The 19,852-nt window shown below is 43.3% G+C and overlaps 1 protein-coding gene across 2 annotated transcripts in view; it reads right to left on the reverse strand.

Annotated features, from left to right (window-relative positions):
- Window positions 1–7,935: 7,935 nt before the first annotated feature.
- C5H11orf65 (chromosome 5 C11orf65 homolog) overlaps window positions 7,936–19,852 on the reverse strand; it is an 83,465-nt gene continuing 71,548 nt past the window's right edge. For both annotated transcript variants that reach the window (XM_029602468.1, XM_029602467.1), the window contains 5 exons: window positions 19,434–19,643; window positions 14,290–14,423; window positions 11,149–11,319; window positions 8,932–8,987; window positions 7,936–8,368 (listed from right to left, as the gene is read on the reverse strand). In XM_029602468.1, coding sequence (XP_029458328.1) covers window positions 8,292–8,368; window positions 8,932–8,987; window positions 11,149–11,319; window positions 14,290–14,423; window positions 19,434–19,643 — 648 coding nt within the window. In that variant the 3' untranslated portion in view covers window positions 7,936–8,291. The remainder of the gene's footprint in view (window positions 8,369–8,931; window positions 8,988–11,148; window positions 11,320–14,289; window positions 14,424–19,433; window positions 19,644–19,852) is intronic.

A 19,852-nucleotide genomic window follows, 5' to 3' on the forward strand; every position in this document is an offset into this window, starting at 1 on the left:
CTGTATCGGCCTGTTAACTAGGTATTACAGCAGCCTCCTATGGCTGAGGTGGAGGATAAAATATTTTCCAACCCTGTGTCTTTCTATGACAACCCAAAGCCAGCCAGCAAGTATAGCATGAAGATAGGGCAGGAGGTGTTTGCTGCCTCTACATTACCTGGACTGACCCAGTGTAACAGAACCCAAGGCAGGAATCAGATTTGGGTTTCATGCTGGCAAAGATTCTCCAGCTAAAATTCATAACCTGTGCCTTTCAAACCTAGCATGGGCATTTTCAGTTTCTGTATATCTTGTAACTGCAACCACCAGAACAGAAAAGAAAATTGCCATCACGTTGTCTTTACATAAACATTTCCCTTTCTCAGCACAAAATAAACCTTAAAGAAAACGAAAATTAAGCTTACATTGTATTACCTTGAAATCCAATGTTTCTGGTTCTAATAGAACTTTATTAAAATTAAGATAATTTTCTTTGTTTTAAACTTTGGGAACCAGAAAAACTGATGTTCTTGATTCTTCATAGGCTTTAGCTTTGATCGTTTGTCTAACTAAAGTCAGAGTGCATAACTTATTACAGAGCTTCTGTGCCTATTGCAAAATTTGTTTGAGCATAGGGCGAAAGGTTTAGTAGATGATTCGGAAAGGTATACTTTTCTACAGTGTGTTTAATTTTTATACTTTGAATAGCATATATGACTTTATTTTTTAATACCATTACTACTAAATCACTAATCTAATAACTATAATTATAGTACTGACCCGAGGAACGGGGGGTGCGGCTTAGTCACAAGCGAAGGCAGTGGCCCACGGAGCGGGGTACACCAGCGCTGGGTCTCCACGAAGCGGAGCAGCACGGCAATGGTCCGCGGAGCGGGGTACACTGAAGTAGAGGCTCATGGGTAGAGTAGTTCGGCAGTGGTCCGCAGAGTGGGGTACAACGAAGTAGAGGCTCGCGAGCAGAATAGTTCAGCAGTGGAGCGGGGTGCACCAGCGCTGGGTCTCCACGAAGCAGAGCAGCAATGCAATGGTCCGCAGAGCAGGGTACACTGAAGTGGAGACTCATGAGCAGAGTAGTTCCTGAAGCATAGACAGGAGCAAGGCCCCCGAGGAGCGGGTACCCGAGAGTGTCTCACGCCAGCTGTAGCAGGAACCGACGTCCGAAGTGAGAACAGCAGGATTCAGTAAGGAGGGAACTCGTTGCCAAGTCGATTAGAGCAAGGCCCCGATGGTGCTTAAGAGTCCAGGGCTAGTGATGTCATCAAGGGGAGACGCCCCTGAGGTTCCCGCCCTGGCGACCTTAAAGGAGGGCCATGGAGCGAGCGCGTGCGCCTAGGGAGGCCCGGGAGAGACATGGCAGTCGGCGGCGTCCTCGCCACCCTGAGGAGTCCCGAGACGGAGCCATGAGGGTCGGAGGCAGAGAGGGCAGTGAGGCCCGAAGTGAGTAATAGCGGTCGCAACCGTCTGCGACCGAAGGTTATAACACATTGATAATAGAAATTATTTCAGTGAGAACTGTAGATAGCACTGGAGGGGGTTGGTATACCAGTAAGAAATTATACTTCAAGGCTTTTGTTTAATTGAAGGAATAAGAATTCCACTCCGTTACTGAAAGGAGGAATGAAATTAGTTAATTTAAGCGAGTGGTGAAATATCACTGCCCTCCACCACTTTTTTTTTTTTTTTTACCTAGCCTTATGCCAGAAAGAGCAGGTAGCTGGAGATGCTTGTTTTAAACAAGCAGAGTCACCCGCCTGAAGCTTAGGTTTCAGTAATAAATAATATATGTAATAATGCTGTACAATGAGGTCCAATAATAGCGGATATCGATTTGTGATGGAACGTGCACTAAGCAGTGCACAATTTAATAAAGGAAAGGGTAAATGCGAATTAAAGGAAGAGCCACAGTGTTAAAATTGAATGAGACTGAAGAACTTTGTAATGGATTGAGCAGAGAATCCCCCTCTCTGTCGAGACAAAGCGGGATAGGAAAAGCCTCAGACATAAAACAACCTAAAAATTGAAATAGACCTAAAAAAAAAAAACCAATAGAAAAAAAAATAGAACAGAAACTCATCAGTTCTTACCCCCGCCCCCCCCGCCCCCCCCAGCATTCATTCCCTCCCTCCTCCAGCATTTATCTTTTCCTTGTCACCAGACTTCCTTCCTTCCTGGATATGCTCCTCCCTCTCCCCCATCCCTCGCTTTGCCTGGCGCAGTGGCTCTCTATTCCTTCTCTAGCTGCTAGCAGTGCATAGTAAAAAAAAGGCCCAACAGAGAGGAGCTAGGGTTGTGTCTGCAGCAATAGGCGGCGGCAGCAGGGGACAGGAAGGGGAGGATGTGCTGCAGAGAGTGCCTCACAGGTTTTTCATCCTCTGCCTCTGATCTGAGCTGTTGTGATCCTGCCTGCTACATCTCTCTGTATTCTTTAACACAGCCAGTGAGCAGAGAGCAGGAGTCAGTTCAAAACCAGCTTGTACACAGGTTTTTGAACTTGTGCCGGTTTCTAGTCTGGCCGGATAAAAACCAGTCAGACCTGCTGAATACCAAGCCATTTGGCAGCCATACACAGTTTCTCTCTCCCATGATCTCCAGTAGCCATTCCTTCTCTGATACTCAGTTTGCAGCTAGCAGCGGCCTCCAAGACGAGAGTAACACTGCCACTGTCACGGCAGCCTGCGTAATACAGCACCGGTTGTGCAGCACAAACTGAACTAGGGCCCTACACAGTTGCAGGACCTGCCATGCAGCTCACAGCAAGAAAGGACTGAAACATGTCATGCCAGGGCCACACAACAGAAGACTGGAGAGAAGGAATGAAGGCTAAGGCTGACTTAATTGGTTCAGGGCCAAAGGGATAAAGAACTGGGGTTCTGATTTCAGAAGGGAAGGTGCTAGCTATTTTGCTGCCCTGTGCAATTACTGTGCTGCCCTCCACCCCACTCCGTCCCGGTTTCCAGTAATCTAAACTTTAAAATCTGATATTCCTCTCTACTTGGGTCCCTCCCTCTCTCCTCTGGAACCCATGGCCAGTGCAAATTGATTAGATGCCCTAGGAGAACTTTAAATGCCCCCTCCAACCCGGCCCTCTACATGCGCGCGCACACAAAATTAAAAGTATGCATTTATAATAGATTTTAAATTAAAAAGCGCGCTCAGTGCACAGTCTTCTGAGGTAAAAATATAATTTACAACAATCTGTATATTATATTTACATGCACTGCTGTGGCGCCAACCAGAAAATTCTGCAAAAAAACCCTATGCTATTAGGCCTGTTGTAATGTATGTTGGATGTGGGCTTGACCCGCAGAAAGCCATGAGTAAACAATTTACAATATAGTAAACCTCCCATACCAAAACAGCACTAACTGCCAGCATTCTTGCCTATGAAAATGTAACACTGTAAATATAACACCATCTCCTAAAATACCAATGCACCTCCTATTAGGAAAACAGAACAAGCCAGCCAGTTATACATCTCTACACAAAAGCTACATGCTAGCAGAATATTTCACCTCAGTCACACGTGCAGAACACAGACAGTCCATCACTAAATAAAAAGTCCATCACAGAATAAAAAGAGATCAAAAAGTATAAATAGAAATGTGCAGACAGAAACTGAACTGGAAACTGCAACAAGGCAGACTCTCTATACAGTGCAACAATAGAAACATCACCATTCGTCAGAAAACATAAAAAAAAATCAAGAAATATAAAACATCAATCATAATAGTAAAATCATATTAATGAAGATAAATATTTCAAGACAGATGAAGAATAAACATACAATAATTAAAAACTCAAATAAAATTTTGTTTTTAATTTCCCAGACACTGGTAAAATATTTCAAAACAGCAAACACATCAAATAACATCCAATAATTAAAACTAATAAGGATAAAAATGAAATCTCCCACTCTTCATATCTGGAAACATTTGACTTCCAGCCACCCTGAAATTGTTGTGGATTAGTGGGTATGAGAGGGCACACAGACTTTCTTCTGTCTCTCATATATGCACACACATTATCTTTCTCTCATATATACTCATGCTTCCTCTCTCAGATGCACACAGTCCCTCTCCTCTACACACACACACACACACACACACACATTTATTTTTATTTATTTATATTCTACTCTTCAGCACTTCAGAGCAGTTCCCTCTCACACGTAGGCTCAGACACCCATTCTGTTTTGCTCACACACATTCATATGACCTCCCTCACATGCTCCTTCTGTCTCACACACACATGCACTCCCCTCTCATATATACACACACATGCGAATGCTCCCTTTCATACACACACACATGGGCTTCACCTTCTTTTCTTCCGCTTGCTCCCCCAGCAGCCCTAGGCTTGCCTCTTCCCTTTGGCCTCCATCAGGTCAGGATCGCAAGGTGACCTTTTTCCCTCTTTCTCCCCCTCTCCTTTCCTCTAGAGGCTCTTTCCTCCCCTCTTCTCACCTCTCTCTATGTTTTTACCACTTTATTCCTCCCCCCCCCCCCCCCCTATGCCCTTCCCCCACCTTCTCACCCAAACGCTCTCAGCCTCTTCTCCCTCCCCAGGCTTTTCCTCCTCCCACTCACCAGTGCAGCCTGTTACAGCCAGGATCCCCCTCCTCCCCGCACATGCCAGCAGGAGCAGCATTTGAATGAAGCTGTCCTGTGGTAGGAGCTGCACAATCTTGCTGCTCCTCTTGCGAGACTGGCCCCATGGTAGCAAGAGATACCATCATTTAAATGCTGCTCCTGCTGGTGAGGATCTACGTGTTTCTGCGTCAGACTGGGCAGGGGTTTGGGTTACCCCTGCCCAATCTGCTAACCACATTTGAGCTGACAAACCTCCTTTAGCGGCTCCTATGCTGTGGGTGGCCTGCGGCCCTTTCTTTATTTTGGCCGCCGGCAGAGTGGAGAGCCCCAGGCCGCCCCACTGCCTCCGCTCCATTTTGGTCGCTGGTAGCCCAGACCGCCACCTGTGCAAGTGCATGGCTTGCACAGTGGGTTGTGCCGGCCATGAGTTTCCGGGAAAAAGACTGGGGAAGGTCAAGGATCAAGCTGAAAGAAAAGTAGGAGGGAGAGGACTTAGGAAGGAGGGTGGAGGGGAAAGAGAAGAAGAAGATGAAAATGTATGTATTTGATTTATGTTCTGTCTTACAGCCACTTCAAAGCAGATTATATTCAGGTACTATAGGTATTTCAAGGACTCAGGAACAGGGGCTGAAGAGGAGGGAAAGCAGATAGCTACCCATTCCTTAATTTTTGCCCTGGCCTCTAATGTGTCTAACACCAGCCCTGGCCTCAGTTTCCCACCACTCAGGATTTTCTGTGCTCCCACCAGCTCTGCTGGAAGAATGCTCCATGCAGTTCCACCAGATCGGAATTCTTTTACGCTGGCCCTGGAAGATACTTAGTGCCTTGTAAAAGCCTTCACAACCTTCTATGTTCTGCTGTCTAAAAAATACAAATCAAAACGTATTAAAGTAGGAGTTCATTTCACTGATCTACTCTTTCATTACAAAAGAACAAGTATAGAAATATTCCAAAAGTAATTAAGAATAAAAAAAAAAAATTAATTGCCTAAGTCTTCATACGCTTTGTTAAAGCAAACCCACATTAGTTCCAGTTCAAAAATTTGCCTTAAGCCCCATAATAAGTTAAATAAAGCCGTCTGTATCCAATCATAGTAGCTGAGTTGATCTGATCTGAATACTCTTGGATAAAGAATCAAGCTATTTCTGTTACATGAAGTTAATTTGAAGTTTTAGTCAAAACATGCTGAACAAGGTGCAGCTTGGGGAAGACTATAAGAAAATCTCAATGCACATGAATATCCCTTGAGGCATTGTCAGTTTGGCACCATTGCTGCCTCAGTCAGGCTGTCCCTGCAAAGTCAATAGCTATGGGTTAAGGAAACTGCTGCAGAAGGTCCATGTGCGGACTAAGGATACTTTAAAAGAGTTACAGAGGCTGAGACTGGGGAAAATATTGACTGTTCAATAATTTCAAGATTATGCCACAAACAAGGCCTATATCAGAAGTTGGCAAGAAGGAAGCCACTGCTGAAGAAAAGCCTTATGTACTGCATAGTATTTGCAAAGAAACACGTAAGGAGACACTGCACGCACGTGGGAGAAATTTTCGTGATCTGATGAGAAAAAAGTAGAACTTTCAGGTCTCTATGCTAAGCAATGAGTGTGGCATAAAATAAACACCACACCTCACCTTTCTAACCCCATCCCTACAGTAAAGCATGGTGGTGGCAGCCTTCTGTGGTGGGGATGCTTTGCAGCAGCTGGCACAGGGGGGCTTGCGAAGATCAAGGGGAAGATGGATGGTGCAAAGTACAGGCAGATCCTGGAGGAAAACCTGTTCCAGTCTGGCAGAGACCTGGGACTGGGGAGATTCATCTTTCAGCAGGGCAATGATCCTAAGCGCAAAGCAAAAGCAACAACGGGGACTGGCTTAGCAAGGAGAAAGTGAATGTCCTCAAATGGCCCAGTCATAGCCCAGACCCGAATCCAATAGGAAATCTGTGGCAAAACTTGAAGACTGCAGTCCATAGATAACTTGAAAGAGCTTGAGCTCTTCTGTCAAGAAGAATGGGCAAAAACTGCACCATCCCACTGCAAAGTTACTAAATGCTTATCCTAAATGACCCATGGCCATTATTACTGCAAAAGGAGCTTCCACCAAGTATTGAGCCAAGGAGTGTGATGCCTTAAGCAATCAAGACTTTTTGTTTTTATATTCTTACTGTACAGATTACGGAAACAAACTTCTGCTTTAATGCATTTTGAGTTGTAATTTTTAGAATGTGAAAAATGTACAAGGACAATTAAGACTTTTACAAGACACTGTAGTTCATGGAGTGGCAACATTTAAAGATGACATGCGGGTAACCTGCCTCAAGCAGCGATTACAAGCCAAACAGCAGAGGGAAAGAGTGTCTCAGGCTTCCAAGAAGACATTGGGGTAGCTCGCAATGCGTGAGCATGGTTGAAACCCAAACTTTAATGAGAATGGGGCTCATATGTTTTGACAAGGGCTTCACTAGTTTTGATAGCTGTTTATATTATCAGCAAACTTGGTTCTAAGACATGGAAGGGAATCTGCCCATTGGATTTAGTGTTGGCCTTGTAAGAATCCCAGGGAAAAATGCAAGAGCTGAAATGGTCAACCAGTGGCGATGATAAAGGCCAGAGTTTAAGCATATTCTGGGCATGCTTGGAGCTGATGTCAGGCAGTGGTCGGAAAAGGTAAGACATGGGGATGGGGAGCTGGTGTTCGGTACAGAATGGAAATGGATTTGTTCATCTACACAAAGTTGAAGCCATTACAGTTACTACAAAGTTCTGCTGCAGGACTAATTAATGGTCACAGAAGAACTGACCACATTTCCCCTGCTCTTATCAAACTCCACTGGCTTCCCGTGGAGTTCAGAATTAAATGCAAGGTGGCCATGCGGACCCCTGAGCTCTTGGCCACAGACTCTCTGCCTTGGGCAGCAAACACGATGTTGCAAGTCTATAATCCTGTAAGAACTTTAAAATCATCCCAGACAGCATTGCTGGATGTTCTTTCCATCAAACAGGCTAGATTATGTGTGAAAAGAGAGCGCACATTTTCCATTGCTGCACCTATTCTCTGGAACTCACTTCCTGGAGAAACTAGATCAGTAAGGTGCCCAAATAAATTGAAATCTATATTAAAATCTCCTTTATTTAAGAATTGCGTTTAACTTACCCTAATGTTTAGCCCGATAGTTTTGTGATGCTGCTATCCATTTAGAGATATTGTTTGTTTTTGTCTGGTTTTAATCTTTTTTTTTTTAATGTGTTTATGTGATTTTATGCTTCTCCTTATGCCTCGGTATTAGCAGCCTATAAATGTAATAAATAAGTGCAACTGGATAGGCCAATTTAATCTTTTTCTGCCTTCATTTATTGTTTTGTTCACTGACAAATATTTTGATTATAGATGATTATAGTATACAGTTAAAGAACATAAAAAATATGAATACAATATACCTTTTCATTTTTTTCGTTCTAAAAATAGATGGCAATGTTCATCAAGATTTCATTCCGCCATACAGATCACTGCTGCTTCCATACTGGGTACAGATGTGAACGTGCTGCTCTCTTCCCACCTCCCTTTCGCCGTTGGAGAATCATGTCCCGATACGAGCCATAGGTTTTTGAAATGGAGAGTTTTAAATATTCCCAGGTGTCTGACGTCGGTTCAGCGGAGAAAAGGTTGTGGATGATTTCCTCTGTCAGCCAAGTTCACAGGAAATCATGACGTTTGCTTGACATTATGTGTGATGTCCTTGCGCGTTCCAGTGGTTAAAACTGGAGCAAGAATACTGGAATCTGAATAAAGAACACAAAATAAGTAAAAACTCCCTTATAAAAGGCAGGGCACTGGAAATATGTTTCTTAAGAATCATTGCTTAGGCAGCTCTATCACCATTCCCATTTCATTCTGACCGCTAGTTAATTGACAAGGAGAAACAAGCATGTGATGATGTTTGAAAACCTGTATTTAAGCTACTACCATCAATATTCCAAATGAGCTTGCTTGCCTTTAGTGCTGCTCTGATCATCCTGGTTAAGACCACAGTTTGACCAGGTAAAGGATGAGCTGAGAAGAAGCAATTAATAAAAAGAGCCAAGCAGGTCAATTTTTTAAATACAATCAAAGTATGAAGAGCCACGAAGAGAAAAGCCCCCAGAATCAATCGCAGCATTACAATTGGGCCACATAATTTGAGATCACAATCCTAAACCTCTGCCTCTTATTGCAGGGATTCAGCTGTGGTCAGGGGTTTACTACTCAAACACATTTGCTCATTCTGATAGCACTGACCCTGGAAACTAAACGTGAGAAATGTCAGTTTCTGATAACCAGAAGGGGGTGCAGCAATTTAATGTACCTTTCCAGGCAGAGGATGAGTTGCTTACTCCAGTTTCATTCCAAGTGCAAGTATATCTAAAAAATAAAATATAAATATATGTTTTGGAAGGTGTTATATTTCCTAAAATTCAATATTAAGAACTATTTTCTGCTTAAGCATGATTAAGAGACAAGCTACTATTTGCCAGCAGTGACAGCACTAAGAACAACCTCCACTAAGGGTAATTAGCTTCAAAATGCCCAAGGCCTACCACACCTCTGCTAACTTGGATTATTTCAGTTTGTGCTCCACATGGCTCGGTCCTGAGTCGTCACTAAAATACTATGATACACTGAAGCAAGAAAAAAGTCTAGCACTCAATCCTATTCTGTCTTTCCCTTCTCCTTTCCCCACTCCCACTGCTTCCTATGGCCATGTTCTCATTTCATACTTTGTTCCTGCTCGGCCAGCATTCTCTCACTCCGTAAATGAAGACCGGCTCATCTTTTCAATGATATTAGTCAACGCCATAAAAAAAAGTTGTGTCCAGAAAGAGTCCTAAGGCAGTAATATATCTAGAGCAAGGGATAATTAATTTAGAGAAGAATTTTGAGTTGGTCAATTCAAAAACTCTAGTAAATTTAAATATTCCCCTGTGGGGGTACAATGCTAAAATACAGACAGTTTCTCCTTTTGGGGTGTGCAGTATATTGCAGTGTTTCCAAACTAATTTGCGCCTTCAGGTGCCACGGAAGAGGCACCACTACCCCATGCTCCAGGGCAGCACCTGGGCTCTGCTCTTAGTGCCTTGGAGCTACAGGAGACCCCAGTGGTGTAGGATCTCCTTTCTAAGATGAGTAATGACGCATGCCACTTCTTCCTAGCTACAGCATGAGCGCCAGAGTGTGGTAATTAATAGACAGCATACTGGGCATGGATAGGCAGGCCCCACTCTGTGCAGCAAACGCAGGGGCCGATGCAATACAGTGCACTCAGATGAGCGCATTGTTTAACCTGCAGTTGGATGTGGCTTGTGTAGGCGCTACCCAATTCCCTTATGCAATTAGGGGATTAGTGCCTCCATAATGCACGTCCAACGCAAGCAAAACTAATAGCGCTCATCACATGCAAATGCATGTTGTTGAGGCTATTAGGGAATCACCCGAAATGCAAAAAAAAAAAAAGTGCATCTAAAACGCACAGTTTTGCACTCAGAAATTAATGCCTGCCTAGAGAAGGAGTTAATTTCTGAGCACTCCCAAAAATAGTACAGAAAATCAGAAAATACTGCTTTTCTGTACATCCTCCTACTTAATATTGTTGTGATATTACGTAGGAGGAAGGAAAACTTTTAAAAAGATTTTTTTTTAAAAAGTTTAAAAAATAGTGCCGGCAAACAGGTTCGGGAAATGGACGCGGCTGTGCAACAATTACGAAAACAGATGCTGATAAATTCAGCGTCTGTTTTCCTAACTGGTGCACGGCCGCTGACAGCCGACTGCTCGTGGGGTCCTGCTGTCAAGGAGGCGCTAGGGGCACGCAATTGACCCTAGTGCCCCCTTGACAACATGACTCCTACTTTACATATTGCATGGCGCCCCCCGGAGGAGATGCCTGGGGTCTTGTTAGAAACGTGAGCGCTGAACACTCAGTGCCCGGTTTCGCCGCTTTTTTTTTTTTTTTTTTTGCATCGGCCTCTCAATGCCCACACCACCACCTCATCTTCCCCCTCCTGCGCTTCCTTTCCTGAGTGTTGGGTGCAGCAGCATTGGAGGAACACTGGCAGCCAAGAGCTAACTGCCCGCAACACGGTGACATTTCCCTTCTCCTGCACGTGTATATAGCGGGACTTAGTCTCCTGTGATGTTCATGTGTGTTTATGCTCCCTCTCTCGGTTTAAAATTTGGAAGAGAGACTAGTGAGACTTTGTGCCTCACTAGCTCTTCTCTTGACCATATGAGACCTTTCATATCTGCATTGCCTACCCCCTAAAGGATGGTGTGCCACACAACATTTTTGTTAATGTAGGTGTGCCTTGGGCTTGAAAGGTTGGGAAACATTGCAATATTGTATACCTGAGAAGAAGTTTTTCAACTTGGCCAACTTTTAAGTCAATCAAGATGAAGCACCCCCCCGCCACCAGATAATCGTATTATTACACTGGACTGGGTCTGCTTCCCTGAGGATAAAGATCAACAGGAATTCTGGTACAAATGATAGTTTTTCTGTTTCTTTAAACAAAACAAAAATATTTACTCTTCAAAGTTGAGAGCATTTGTCCATTTTAAGAGTTCGTCTACTTCCCAATCCATCACTTTTCCAGATCCATTTCGCTCAACGGTGGATATAATTCCTTCTGTAGCTCGCTGAATCAGATCAGCAGTGTTGGGGTCCTCTGCCTGTGCATGCAAGCTGCCTTCATAGTACCTAGATATAGGGAAGACATAGAATGGAAAGCTAGCAATGGAATTTCTATGTCTACCCATTACTTCTTTACACTGTTTATGTACTCATATGCTTTGCTTTATGGTTGTTCACTAGTATGATGTAACCTAGTACTTTTTAGGGGGTAGATTTCTGAGTAGTTCTGCTATTTTAAGTATTTCTAGCCCTATTTCTTCCATTTGTAATCAGCATTACAAGTCAGGATTAGTCAAAATCCCCTCTCCTGCTACAGAATTGGATCAAATGTAGTCCCTGGTGTTTTAGTCACTGTGCTGCCATGCTATTTAAAGGGGAAACCAAAGGAGGGATTAATCTAGCTGCTGTGAAGGAAGATCCATGGTGTTTCAATTTCAGGGGGATATTTATCAAGCCACAAGAGGGCTAAATGCAAGTTAAACAGCATTTAACGCACAATATGGCCATATCGTGGCATCACTTGTTTTTAGAAAAAAACATGCCTCCATTACAATTAGCTGCTTTGCAGGCATAAAATCACATAATACATGCAAAGCAGCTAATGCATAGTAAATTCTATGTAAATAAAATATCGCAGCTGACTTAGAAATTTTTCAACAAAGTAGAATAGATGCCAATGTCCTTAAAAGTATTTTATTTAGATGGAGACGGATGTCATTAAAAATTGCCCAACTCTGGCCGAGTTTCGCCACCACCATATGTCTGGCTGCCTCAGGGGCTGTATATGTATAAAGTTGGAGTGTCAATAATAATCGTTCTTAATCTAGGAAGCCTTTGCTGATGCTTGCAAAAGAGAAGTCTCTACACTATGTGTCATTTGTGAAACGCTAAACTGGCAGATTAATTAAATAGTGAAAGATTTAGCGCGAAACCAGCTGTCAATCATAGGGAAGGAGGCGTGACTTTGCTAATGCTCGCAAAAGAAGCAGTCTCCCCATTATGTGTCTGCTGGTTTGGCATTTCACAAATGGGGATGGGGTGGCCAGATACTGGGGAGGTGAGCTAAGGGAGGCTATTTTGGACCAGGAGTATTTGAAATCATGAGGAGGGGTTTGGGGCAGGGGGGCGAGGCATCACCACACACTGCCCTTTATCTTTTTAAAACCTTGTTATCGTGGGGCTGCATCGAGTGGCAGCTCTAGGGTTGGGCAGGGGGGGTCTAGTAATACCACCAGTGCCTAATTTATTTTTTACTATTTTGGGGAGAGGAGTGTCATATCGGGCTTTGTACTCAATGTCAAGTCAATCTATGGTAAATCTTATTCATACTTTTAAGCTTAAGTAACAATCCACTTAGCTGTATAAAAATGTGTTTATTCCATCAAAGAGAGTGGTTGCGATAGTCTTCACCCAATCCACATGAAAATGCCGTCGATCAAAATGCATTTTGAATAAGATTTACTAAAGACTGACTTTACTTTACTTCAACACTATGCTTTACTCAATGTCAAGGGAATTTGTATAGACGAAGCAATTTCACTATCAAGGAAGATTGTAACTTGGGACACTTTAACACAAAGGATAAAAATAATATTGAAAAAATGAGCGATGATTAAAAAGAACAGCAGAGTTGAGCAAGTGGTTTTCACTTACGATGATGACCAGTAGGATGGTCATTTAAAAGAAGATATCACAGTTTGTACTACATGTGAATTTTGGGGTGTGATAGTTACTATTTCTCAAGTGATAGAACGGTTGTGTCCATTTTCAGTCTTATTTGTGGATTTTTAAAAAGTTACTGTCTTAGGGGTAGATTTTATAAATCTACGCGCGCGCAAACAAAAAGTACGCTAGGTATCTTATAGAATCCAGGGTCGGTGCGCGCAAGGGGGTGCACATTTGTGCACCTTGCGCGCGGCGAGCCCTGCGCGCAAGGGGGTGCACATTTGTGCACCTTGCGCGCAGCGAGCCCTGCGCGCGCTGCCTGTTCCCTCTGAGGCCGCTCCGAAATCAGAGCGGCCTCGGACGGAACTTTCCTTCCACTCCCCCCCGTACCTTTCCCTCCCTTCCCCTACCTAACCCACCCCCCCGGTCCTATCTAAACCCTCCTACCTTTATTCGAAAAGTTACGCCTGCCTCCGAGCAGTAGTAACTTACGCGCGCCGGCTGTCTGCTGGCGCGGCACGCCCCGACACAGGCCGCTGAGTCGGGGCACTCGGTCATGCCCCCAGACTGCCCACAAACCCCCCGAACACGTCCCCGAGCCGACACCACGCCCCCTGGCCACGCCTCAACCGCCTCTTTTTGCAAGCCCCGGGACTTACGCGCGTCCTGGGGCCTGCGCGTGCCGCCGAGCCTACGCAAAATAGGCTCAGCGCGCGCAGGGGCGTTTTAAAAGGGTTACGCACATACCTTATGCGCGTAACCCTTTAAAAATCCAGCCATTAGTGTTTAGCCAGATTATAGGACTTCTTGGGCCCCATTACAAAAATGAATAACTAATTTTCCAAAGGGTTATTGGGCATATGCTTTCATGCAGTGACATTTCTTCCAGTGCACCTGTAGTTTTTTCTGTGTAGGAGAGATTATTCACCATCCCATGCCCATTTTGTGAAAGTTAATTTATGCAACATTGAGTTCCTATCCCCGATCCAATGAAACAATCTGGTCATCGGCTCTGTCACTGTGCTGATACTCTCTTCCCTTTCTCGGACCGGTGTTGTCTCCAACCTTATGAGTTGAACATTGCAATTGACCTCTCCCTCTTCTTACCACAAAGGCTCTCATCATAGTGGAATCCGAATGCACAAACGAGTATAAAATGCAATGTACAGTAATAAAGGCCCCGGAGTTTCCCCTTCAGATAGAATCAGACCCTTTGTGGAGACAGCACTTTAATGCCAGAAAGGGTAAGAGCGCAGCACACCCATGCCCACTCCCCGTGAAAGTCACATTATAGATTCAAACAAAATGCTGCCTACATGGGTCAAGCTGTAGATGCACACTGCTCTCTATCGTGCTATCACAGGAACTCACATTTTTTTCATCCATTCAATTTTTCTCTTTTTCTGTTTGTCTTTAACATCTTGCTTCCTCTTCAGCTTGGAGTAGTGAAATTTCAGGTTCTTGTTGCTCTGAGCAGCACTTGCGATATCCACAGTGCTCAACAGCTAGAAATAAGCACAGCATAACAAACTACTATTATTGGCTATTTAGCCCCTAACTAAGCTCATATCTAACTGATGTAAACGTGCACATGTAACCCCCACCCCGGAGTGCCTGTCCTGCATGGGTGGGGCTACAAAAGTATTTGTAAGTTCTTTGGGGCAGGAACCCTGACTGGCTCTTCTCTGATGCCTCTTCCCCAGGGTGTGAATCCTTTTGGTAGGGGAGAAGAAAGGTATCCTTTCGGGTCCCAGTGCAGGGGTGGCTAACTTCCTCTTGGCTATCCCTGGGAGAGGGGTCACTCCTCTTTCCGTGTGCTGTGAGCCCAAATAAAGATGCAGGAGTCACTGGGTTAGTATCCAAAATTAAAGTCTTTACTGTTTAACACTGATGATGAATGGCACAAACTCAAATTGCAGCACCACAGAATCCTCTTGATTTCTTTGCAGTTTCTTCCCTTTATCATTGCGGGCCAGGTAAAACCTCCACTCACTTAGATTAGGAAAAGTGGAGATCACAAGTGGGCAGGGTTTCCTAAGACTGGTCAAAAACCCCTTCCAAGCCGATAAAAATGGTAAAAGTCTATGGCACAGACAGCAAATCTTCTCTTTCTGTCCCCAGGGCAGTGCAAACACCGGATAGGTGTCCACAATGATCTTTGATTTCCCTTACTCATGGTTAGCAGATCTTCTGAATCTCCTTGATTTTTACCCAGTCTCTTTATTTCATCTCTTTGGATCCCTGATGGCCACAAGAACCTTTGAAACAAGCAGCTCTCTTGCTTCAGACAGGAAGGAAGGGCAACCAAAACTTCCTCCTGGATATCTTCTAACAAAATGCTTTCTTTTCCCCAAAAATGATATTAACACCGGAGTTTCTCCTCACAAGGGATCACCACCACTTCAGGGACAGGTCTTCCCTATCCCTGGGTTTCCCAGACACAGGGTTCCCCAGTCCCTGTGCCCAAGAAAGGCCCAGGTGTCCAGTGAGGCTCCTACCACTAAAATTCTTAAAACCCAAAAAATAGATCCAGAGGGAAAATCCTAACCAGCCAATTGAGTGACCTGGAGAAGGAAACCCCTCTCAACCCTGGTCAGGACCACCACGCAGGGCTTGCCTGGCTCCTCTGACTGGGCCTGAAAAACAACTTAGAAAAACTCTTCTCTATCCCTGAACTCTTTGCAAACCTAAAGGGACGGCCTCCCGAGCTCTCTGGAGAGCTGCTATATAGACTCCCAGGGGGACGGCCATTCCAGACCCCTCAAAGGGAGATGCTGCATTTGAATGGTACCCGCCCTCTCACTCTACCATGCACTAAGGACTCACCCAGGTCTTCCTGGTGACATGACATAGGGTCCGTCACGCTCATGAACAGAGATGAGTGAATTATTGTGTTTTCAAACTAAAGTGCACAAAATTTGTAAAATGTATTATGCAAACATTGATTGTAGTTATTGATGTACATCAACCTTCCTTCACAGCTGCCAATAAGTTCAGGCTTGTGTGTCAGGATACTTTCTAGTCTCTCCCAAGTATTTTCCTTTTGATAAGTACAACAAATGTCTAGGAATAGAGCACGTCTATAAAGTATTCATACAAATATCACCTGCTTTTTTCCTATAGATGAATCTGAAGCTGCCCAATGTTACAATTTAGCTTTGCTAACTAATTTTTCAGAAGTTCATCCCCTGCCTACACATCAGTTCCTACAGTTGATGAGAGAATCATCATTGCACACATCATCCACACAGCTGATGTGGTATTCTTTCTGGGCTCTATTTTAGGGTAACCATCTAGCTCCAGGTCAGAAGGGAGAGGCTACTGTACAGCTGGTTTTACCTTGCAGGTATCATGTGTTGTTTTAGGGAAATCTGAATTACATTTCCATGCATGCAATAGAGTCAAGCCAGTGGCAGGTCCACCTGTTGCTTCTCACATGGAGCTAGACGGTCACCCTATTCTACTTAGAAGTCTGAACAGACCAGTGATTAATAAACAGTAGTGTGGGAAAGATCAGACTAAACTTAATAAAGCCTTCTTTGCTTCCTAAAATTCGATTTTGGTTATAATTACTACTTTCAGTCATATTTTCTTCCACATTAAATGTCATTTTTCACAAACAAGAGATTGAATTAGAAAAGAAAACTAAGGGATGGCCTAGTGGCTCTGTGGCAGTCTTGAGCCTGGCCATGCGTGGAACCTGCGTTAAATTTGTGGCTCAGGTCTTCCACTCCCCAAGCTGACTGGGGATCCCATGGAAGCTCCTTAGGGGGAGTGAATCATAGTCATCATGCAAATTTAGTTTGTTTTCCACTTATTATAGATCAATCGTATGATATATTCCATGTAACTCCATATAAATCGTTTGATATGTTCCATGTAATTCCATATAAATCGTTTGATATGTTCCATATAAACCGCCACACGGCGGTAGTTATTTCTGTTACCTGTAAACCGGAGTGATATGTATTTTATACAGGAACTTCCGGTATATAAAAATCAAAAATAAATAAATAAATAAATAAAGGTGACACCTGCTGGCCGGATTTAGGGCTCATGATTGCAGGATTTCAGAAAGAGCCCTGGAAGCATGACCCCTGGCCAAAGACCAAGCTAACAGGCCGATGCAATACCAAAAGTGAAAAATTGTGCTTCCAAACTGGGCACATGTTTTTCAAAGGGCGCACATCCCTCTTTCCTGGGTGCCCAATGCAGTACGCAAATGAGCTGCTAGGCTAAAAAGGGATAAATTATGCGTCCCTAGCTCGTCCATGGCATTGGGCGCCCAGGAGATGTGGCTGTGTGCAAGTTAGGAAAACAAACACTCAGTTAATGAGCATACGTTTTCCTAACTTGACCACTGTCAAGATTTTTTTTTCGATGCTACTTCCTAAGTAGAAGGAACTACAGAAAAGCAGTGTTTTGGGCTTTTTTGTGACGGCTTGGATTGCTCGAAGACTTAATACCAGCTCCAGGCTGGCGTTAAGTTTTGCATGTTAAAACGTGCAGGTCGGGCGCACGGTGATTTTTTGCATCGGGGTAATAGCTAATAGCCTCATCTACATGGCATTTACATGTAATGAGAGCTATCAGCTACGTGCTGGTTTGGACGCGCATTTTGGATGTGCTAATCCCATTATTGCATGGGGAGTTATTGTAGCAGGTCCAAAACGCGCATCCAACCCACTGGCAAGCTGAGTGCTAGGCTGAACACAATGTATTGCATCAGCCTGTAAGTTGGGAGGGAATATAACAGAGGAGAACATTTTTTTGGGTAGTTGCCAATAAAGTCTCCTAGCATCAGATCCCAGCCCTGGGTCCAACTGCGCTAGAAGCACAAAGAAAACAGACTTAAAAAAAACCTAAAAGAACTATCAGTTAGACTTTGTTTTGTGGCAATTCCAGCACCATTACCCTATTTACCAGGTATCATTACAGGGAAAGGGAATTTAGAGGAATGATAGGAAAATGTGAAAAAGAACAATAAAAAGGGCCTATTTTAAATGTGTTTTGTAACTGTGTTTCGATAGCACAGAAGAGCTTTACACACAGTTGGACTGATAAATTCTATTTTTTTATAATGTGCATAGCTCTTTAAAAAATGCTGAAATGGGACTCCAGATCTTTAGCTTCTAGGCCATGCTTCCTGTTGTAATTTAGAGTGAGGGCCCACAATGAAGGATTTCAGTAAGAGTTCTGTAGGATCATTGTATCCTATCAGTAGGGATCTTCAATTTCAGTTTTTATTTTTCCTGAGAATTAAAAACAAATCAGTAGAAAAAAGATTTTTACACTGATTTTTCTCCTGTGTGTTATAGCAAAGCCACCTTTCCCCAGGTTATTTTTGTTATAATGTTGAAATTCTCAGGAAAAATAAAATATAAACTGAAAACAAAGAGGTCCGTATTCAATCACTGTCTGCACTACTGAATATAGCCAGCTAATTTAAACTTAGATAGCTTTATCCGGCTAACGTTGGGATACTTCTTTGCAGCAACCAAACTTAGCTGGACGAGTTATCTGGTAACTCTGAATACTGTTAGCCGGATAATTTATCTAGCTAACAGAACTCCTCTAAGTTAACCAGCTAAATTTTAGTCAGATAATAACAGGAGAGGGGGGTCATTTATCAAACTGCTATATGACGTTTTGAGCAAAAAACGCCTTTAATGCATGTGAAAACACCATAATGCATAGTGTGATGCAAATTAGAAAAAGGGGAGGAGTTTCATGATTTGTGAAGCCCTATTGTATGGCTTTAATGTGTATTTTAACTACACTTTTTTCATGCAAATGCTGTTTTCAGAGGAGAGGGAGGGAGAGAGAGAGACACTAGCCATAATGCCCTCATACCAGGTAGGTATTTATACCCCTTTATGAGGCCTACCTATCATTCAAGGTGAGGTTTAGGTAGTAGTGTAGGGGGTTAGGGGCCACTTTGATGTTCAAAGTGAGACGTACAAACAGAACAGTGCTCTCTTGTGAAGATTTGATGACCTTCAGAGTGAGGAAACTCACTCAAAGATGAGATTTGTGCAATGTTCTCTCAACCTAGCTTGATGTTACCCAGGTAGAGAGTCAATCAAGCTAGGTTGAGAGAACATTGCACAAATCTCATCTTTGTGTGGGTTTCCTCACTCCGAAGGTAATCAAATCTTCATAAGACAGCACTGTTCTGTTTGTACGTCTCACTTTGAATGCCATAGTGAGACATATCCCTTTTCCTATCGCAGGCGATATTTAGTGCATTTTGATAAATCCAGGCCATAGTTGGTTAAAATTTAGCCAGATAAGTGTCCAAATATTCCTTTAGCCAGATAACTTGAGTTATCCAGATAAATGCCTCTGAATATGGATTTCAAAGACTCCTACCTATCAGCGTAGCTGCACCTTTCTGCTCTGGTTGCTTTCCTTAAATCCAAATAAAAATTACATCTTTAGTTTACAATTGATTTCAGAAAGAAGACACATGTAAGAAGACATTTCAGGAAAAGAAATAGAAATGATTTAGTTACCTTCTGGAATATAGGTCTCCAGCCATTATTCTCTTTGCGTTTGTACCAGCCTTTAAAATCAAGCTTCGGAATTGCAACCCGATTGTGGAGCTGCTTAGGAAGCAACTGTTTTGCTGCCTGGTCCATGTGATTCTTGGGACTGATGGCACAAATATCTGCAATAGGTCTATGAGTGAATATTTTGTAATATATATTTGGAGGGAATTTTATCTGTAGACAGAAAACAAAATGTTAAAATGTTGAGAATATCTGCTCTAGAAACACAACTCTCATGCTCATTCTATATATTTGGAGTTTTAAGTGACTAAAAAGGAAATGCTTTCCCAAAGCTGGCAGCTGAGACCTATGTGGGAAGCACTTGTTTCTGGTATTTTATCACCTCTAATACCATGGTAGATTACGGCACAAAAGAAAAAAAA

This window comes from Rhinatrema bivittatum, chromosome 5 (genome assembly GCF_901001135.1).
Source record: "Rhinatrema bivittatum chromosome 5, aRhiBiv1.1, whole genome shotgun sequence".
Classification (NCBI taxonomy): Eukaryota; Metazoa; Chordata; class Amphibia; order Gymnophiona; family Rhinatrematidae; genus Rhinatrema; species Rhinatrema bivittatum.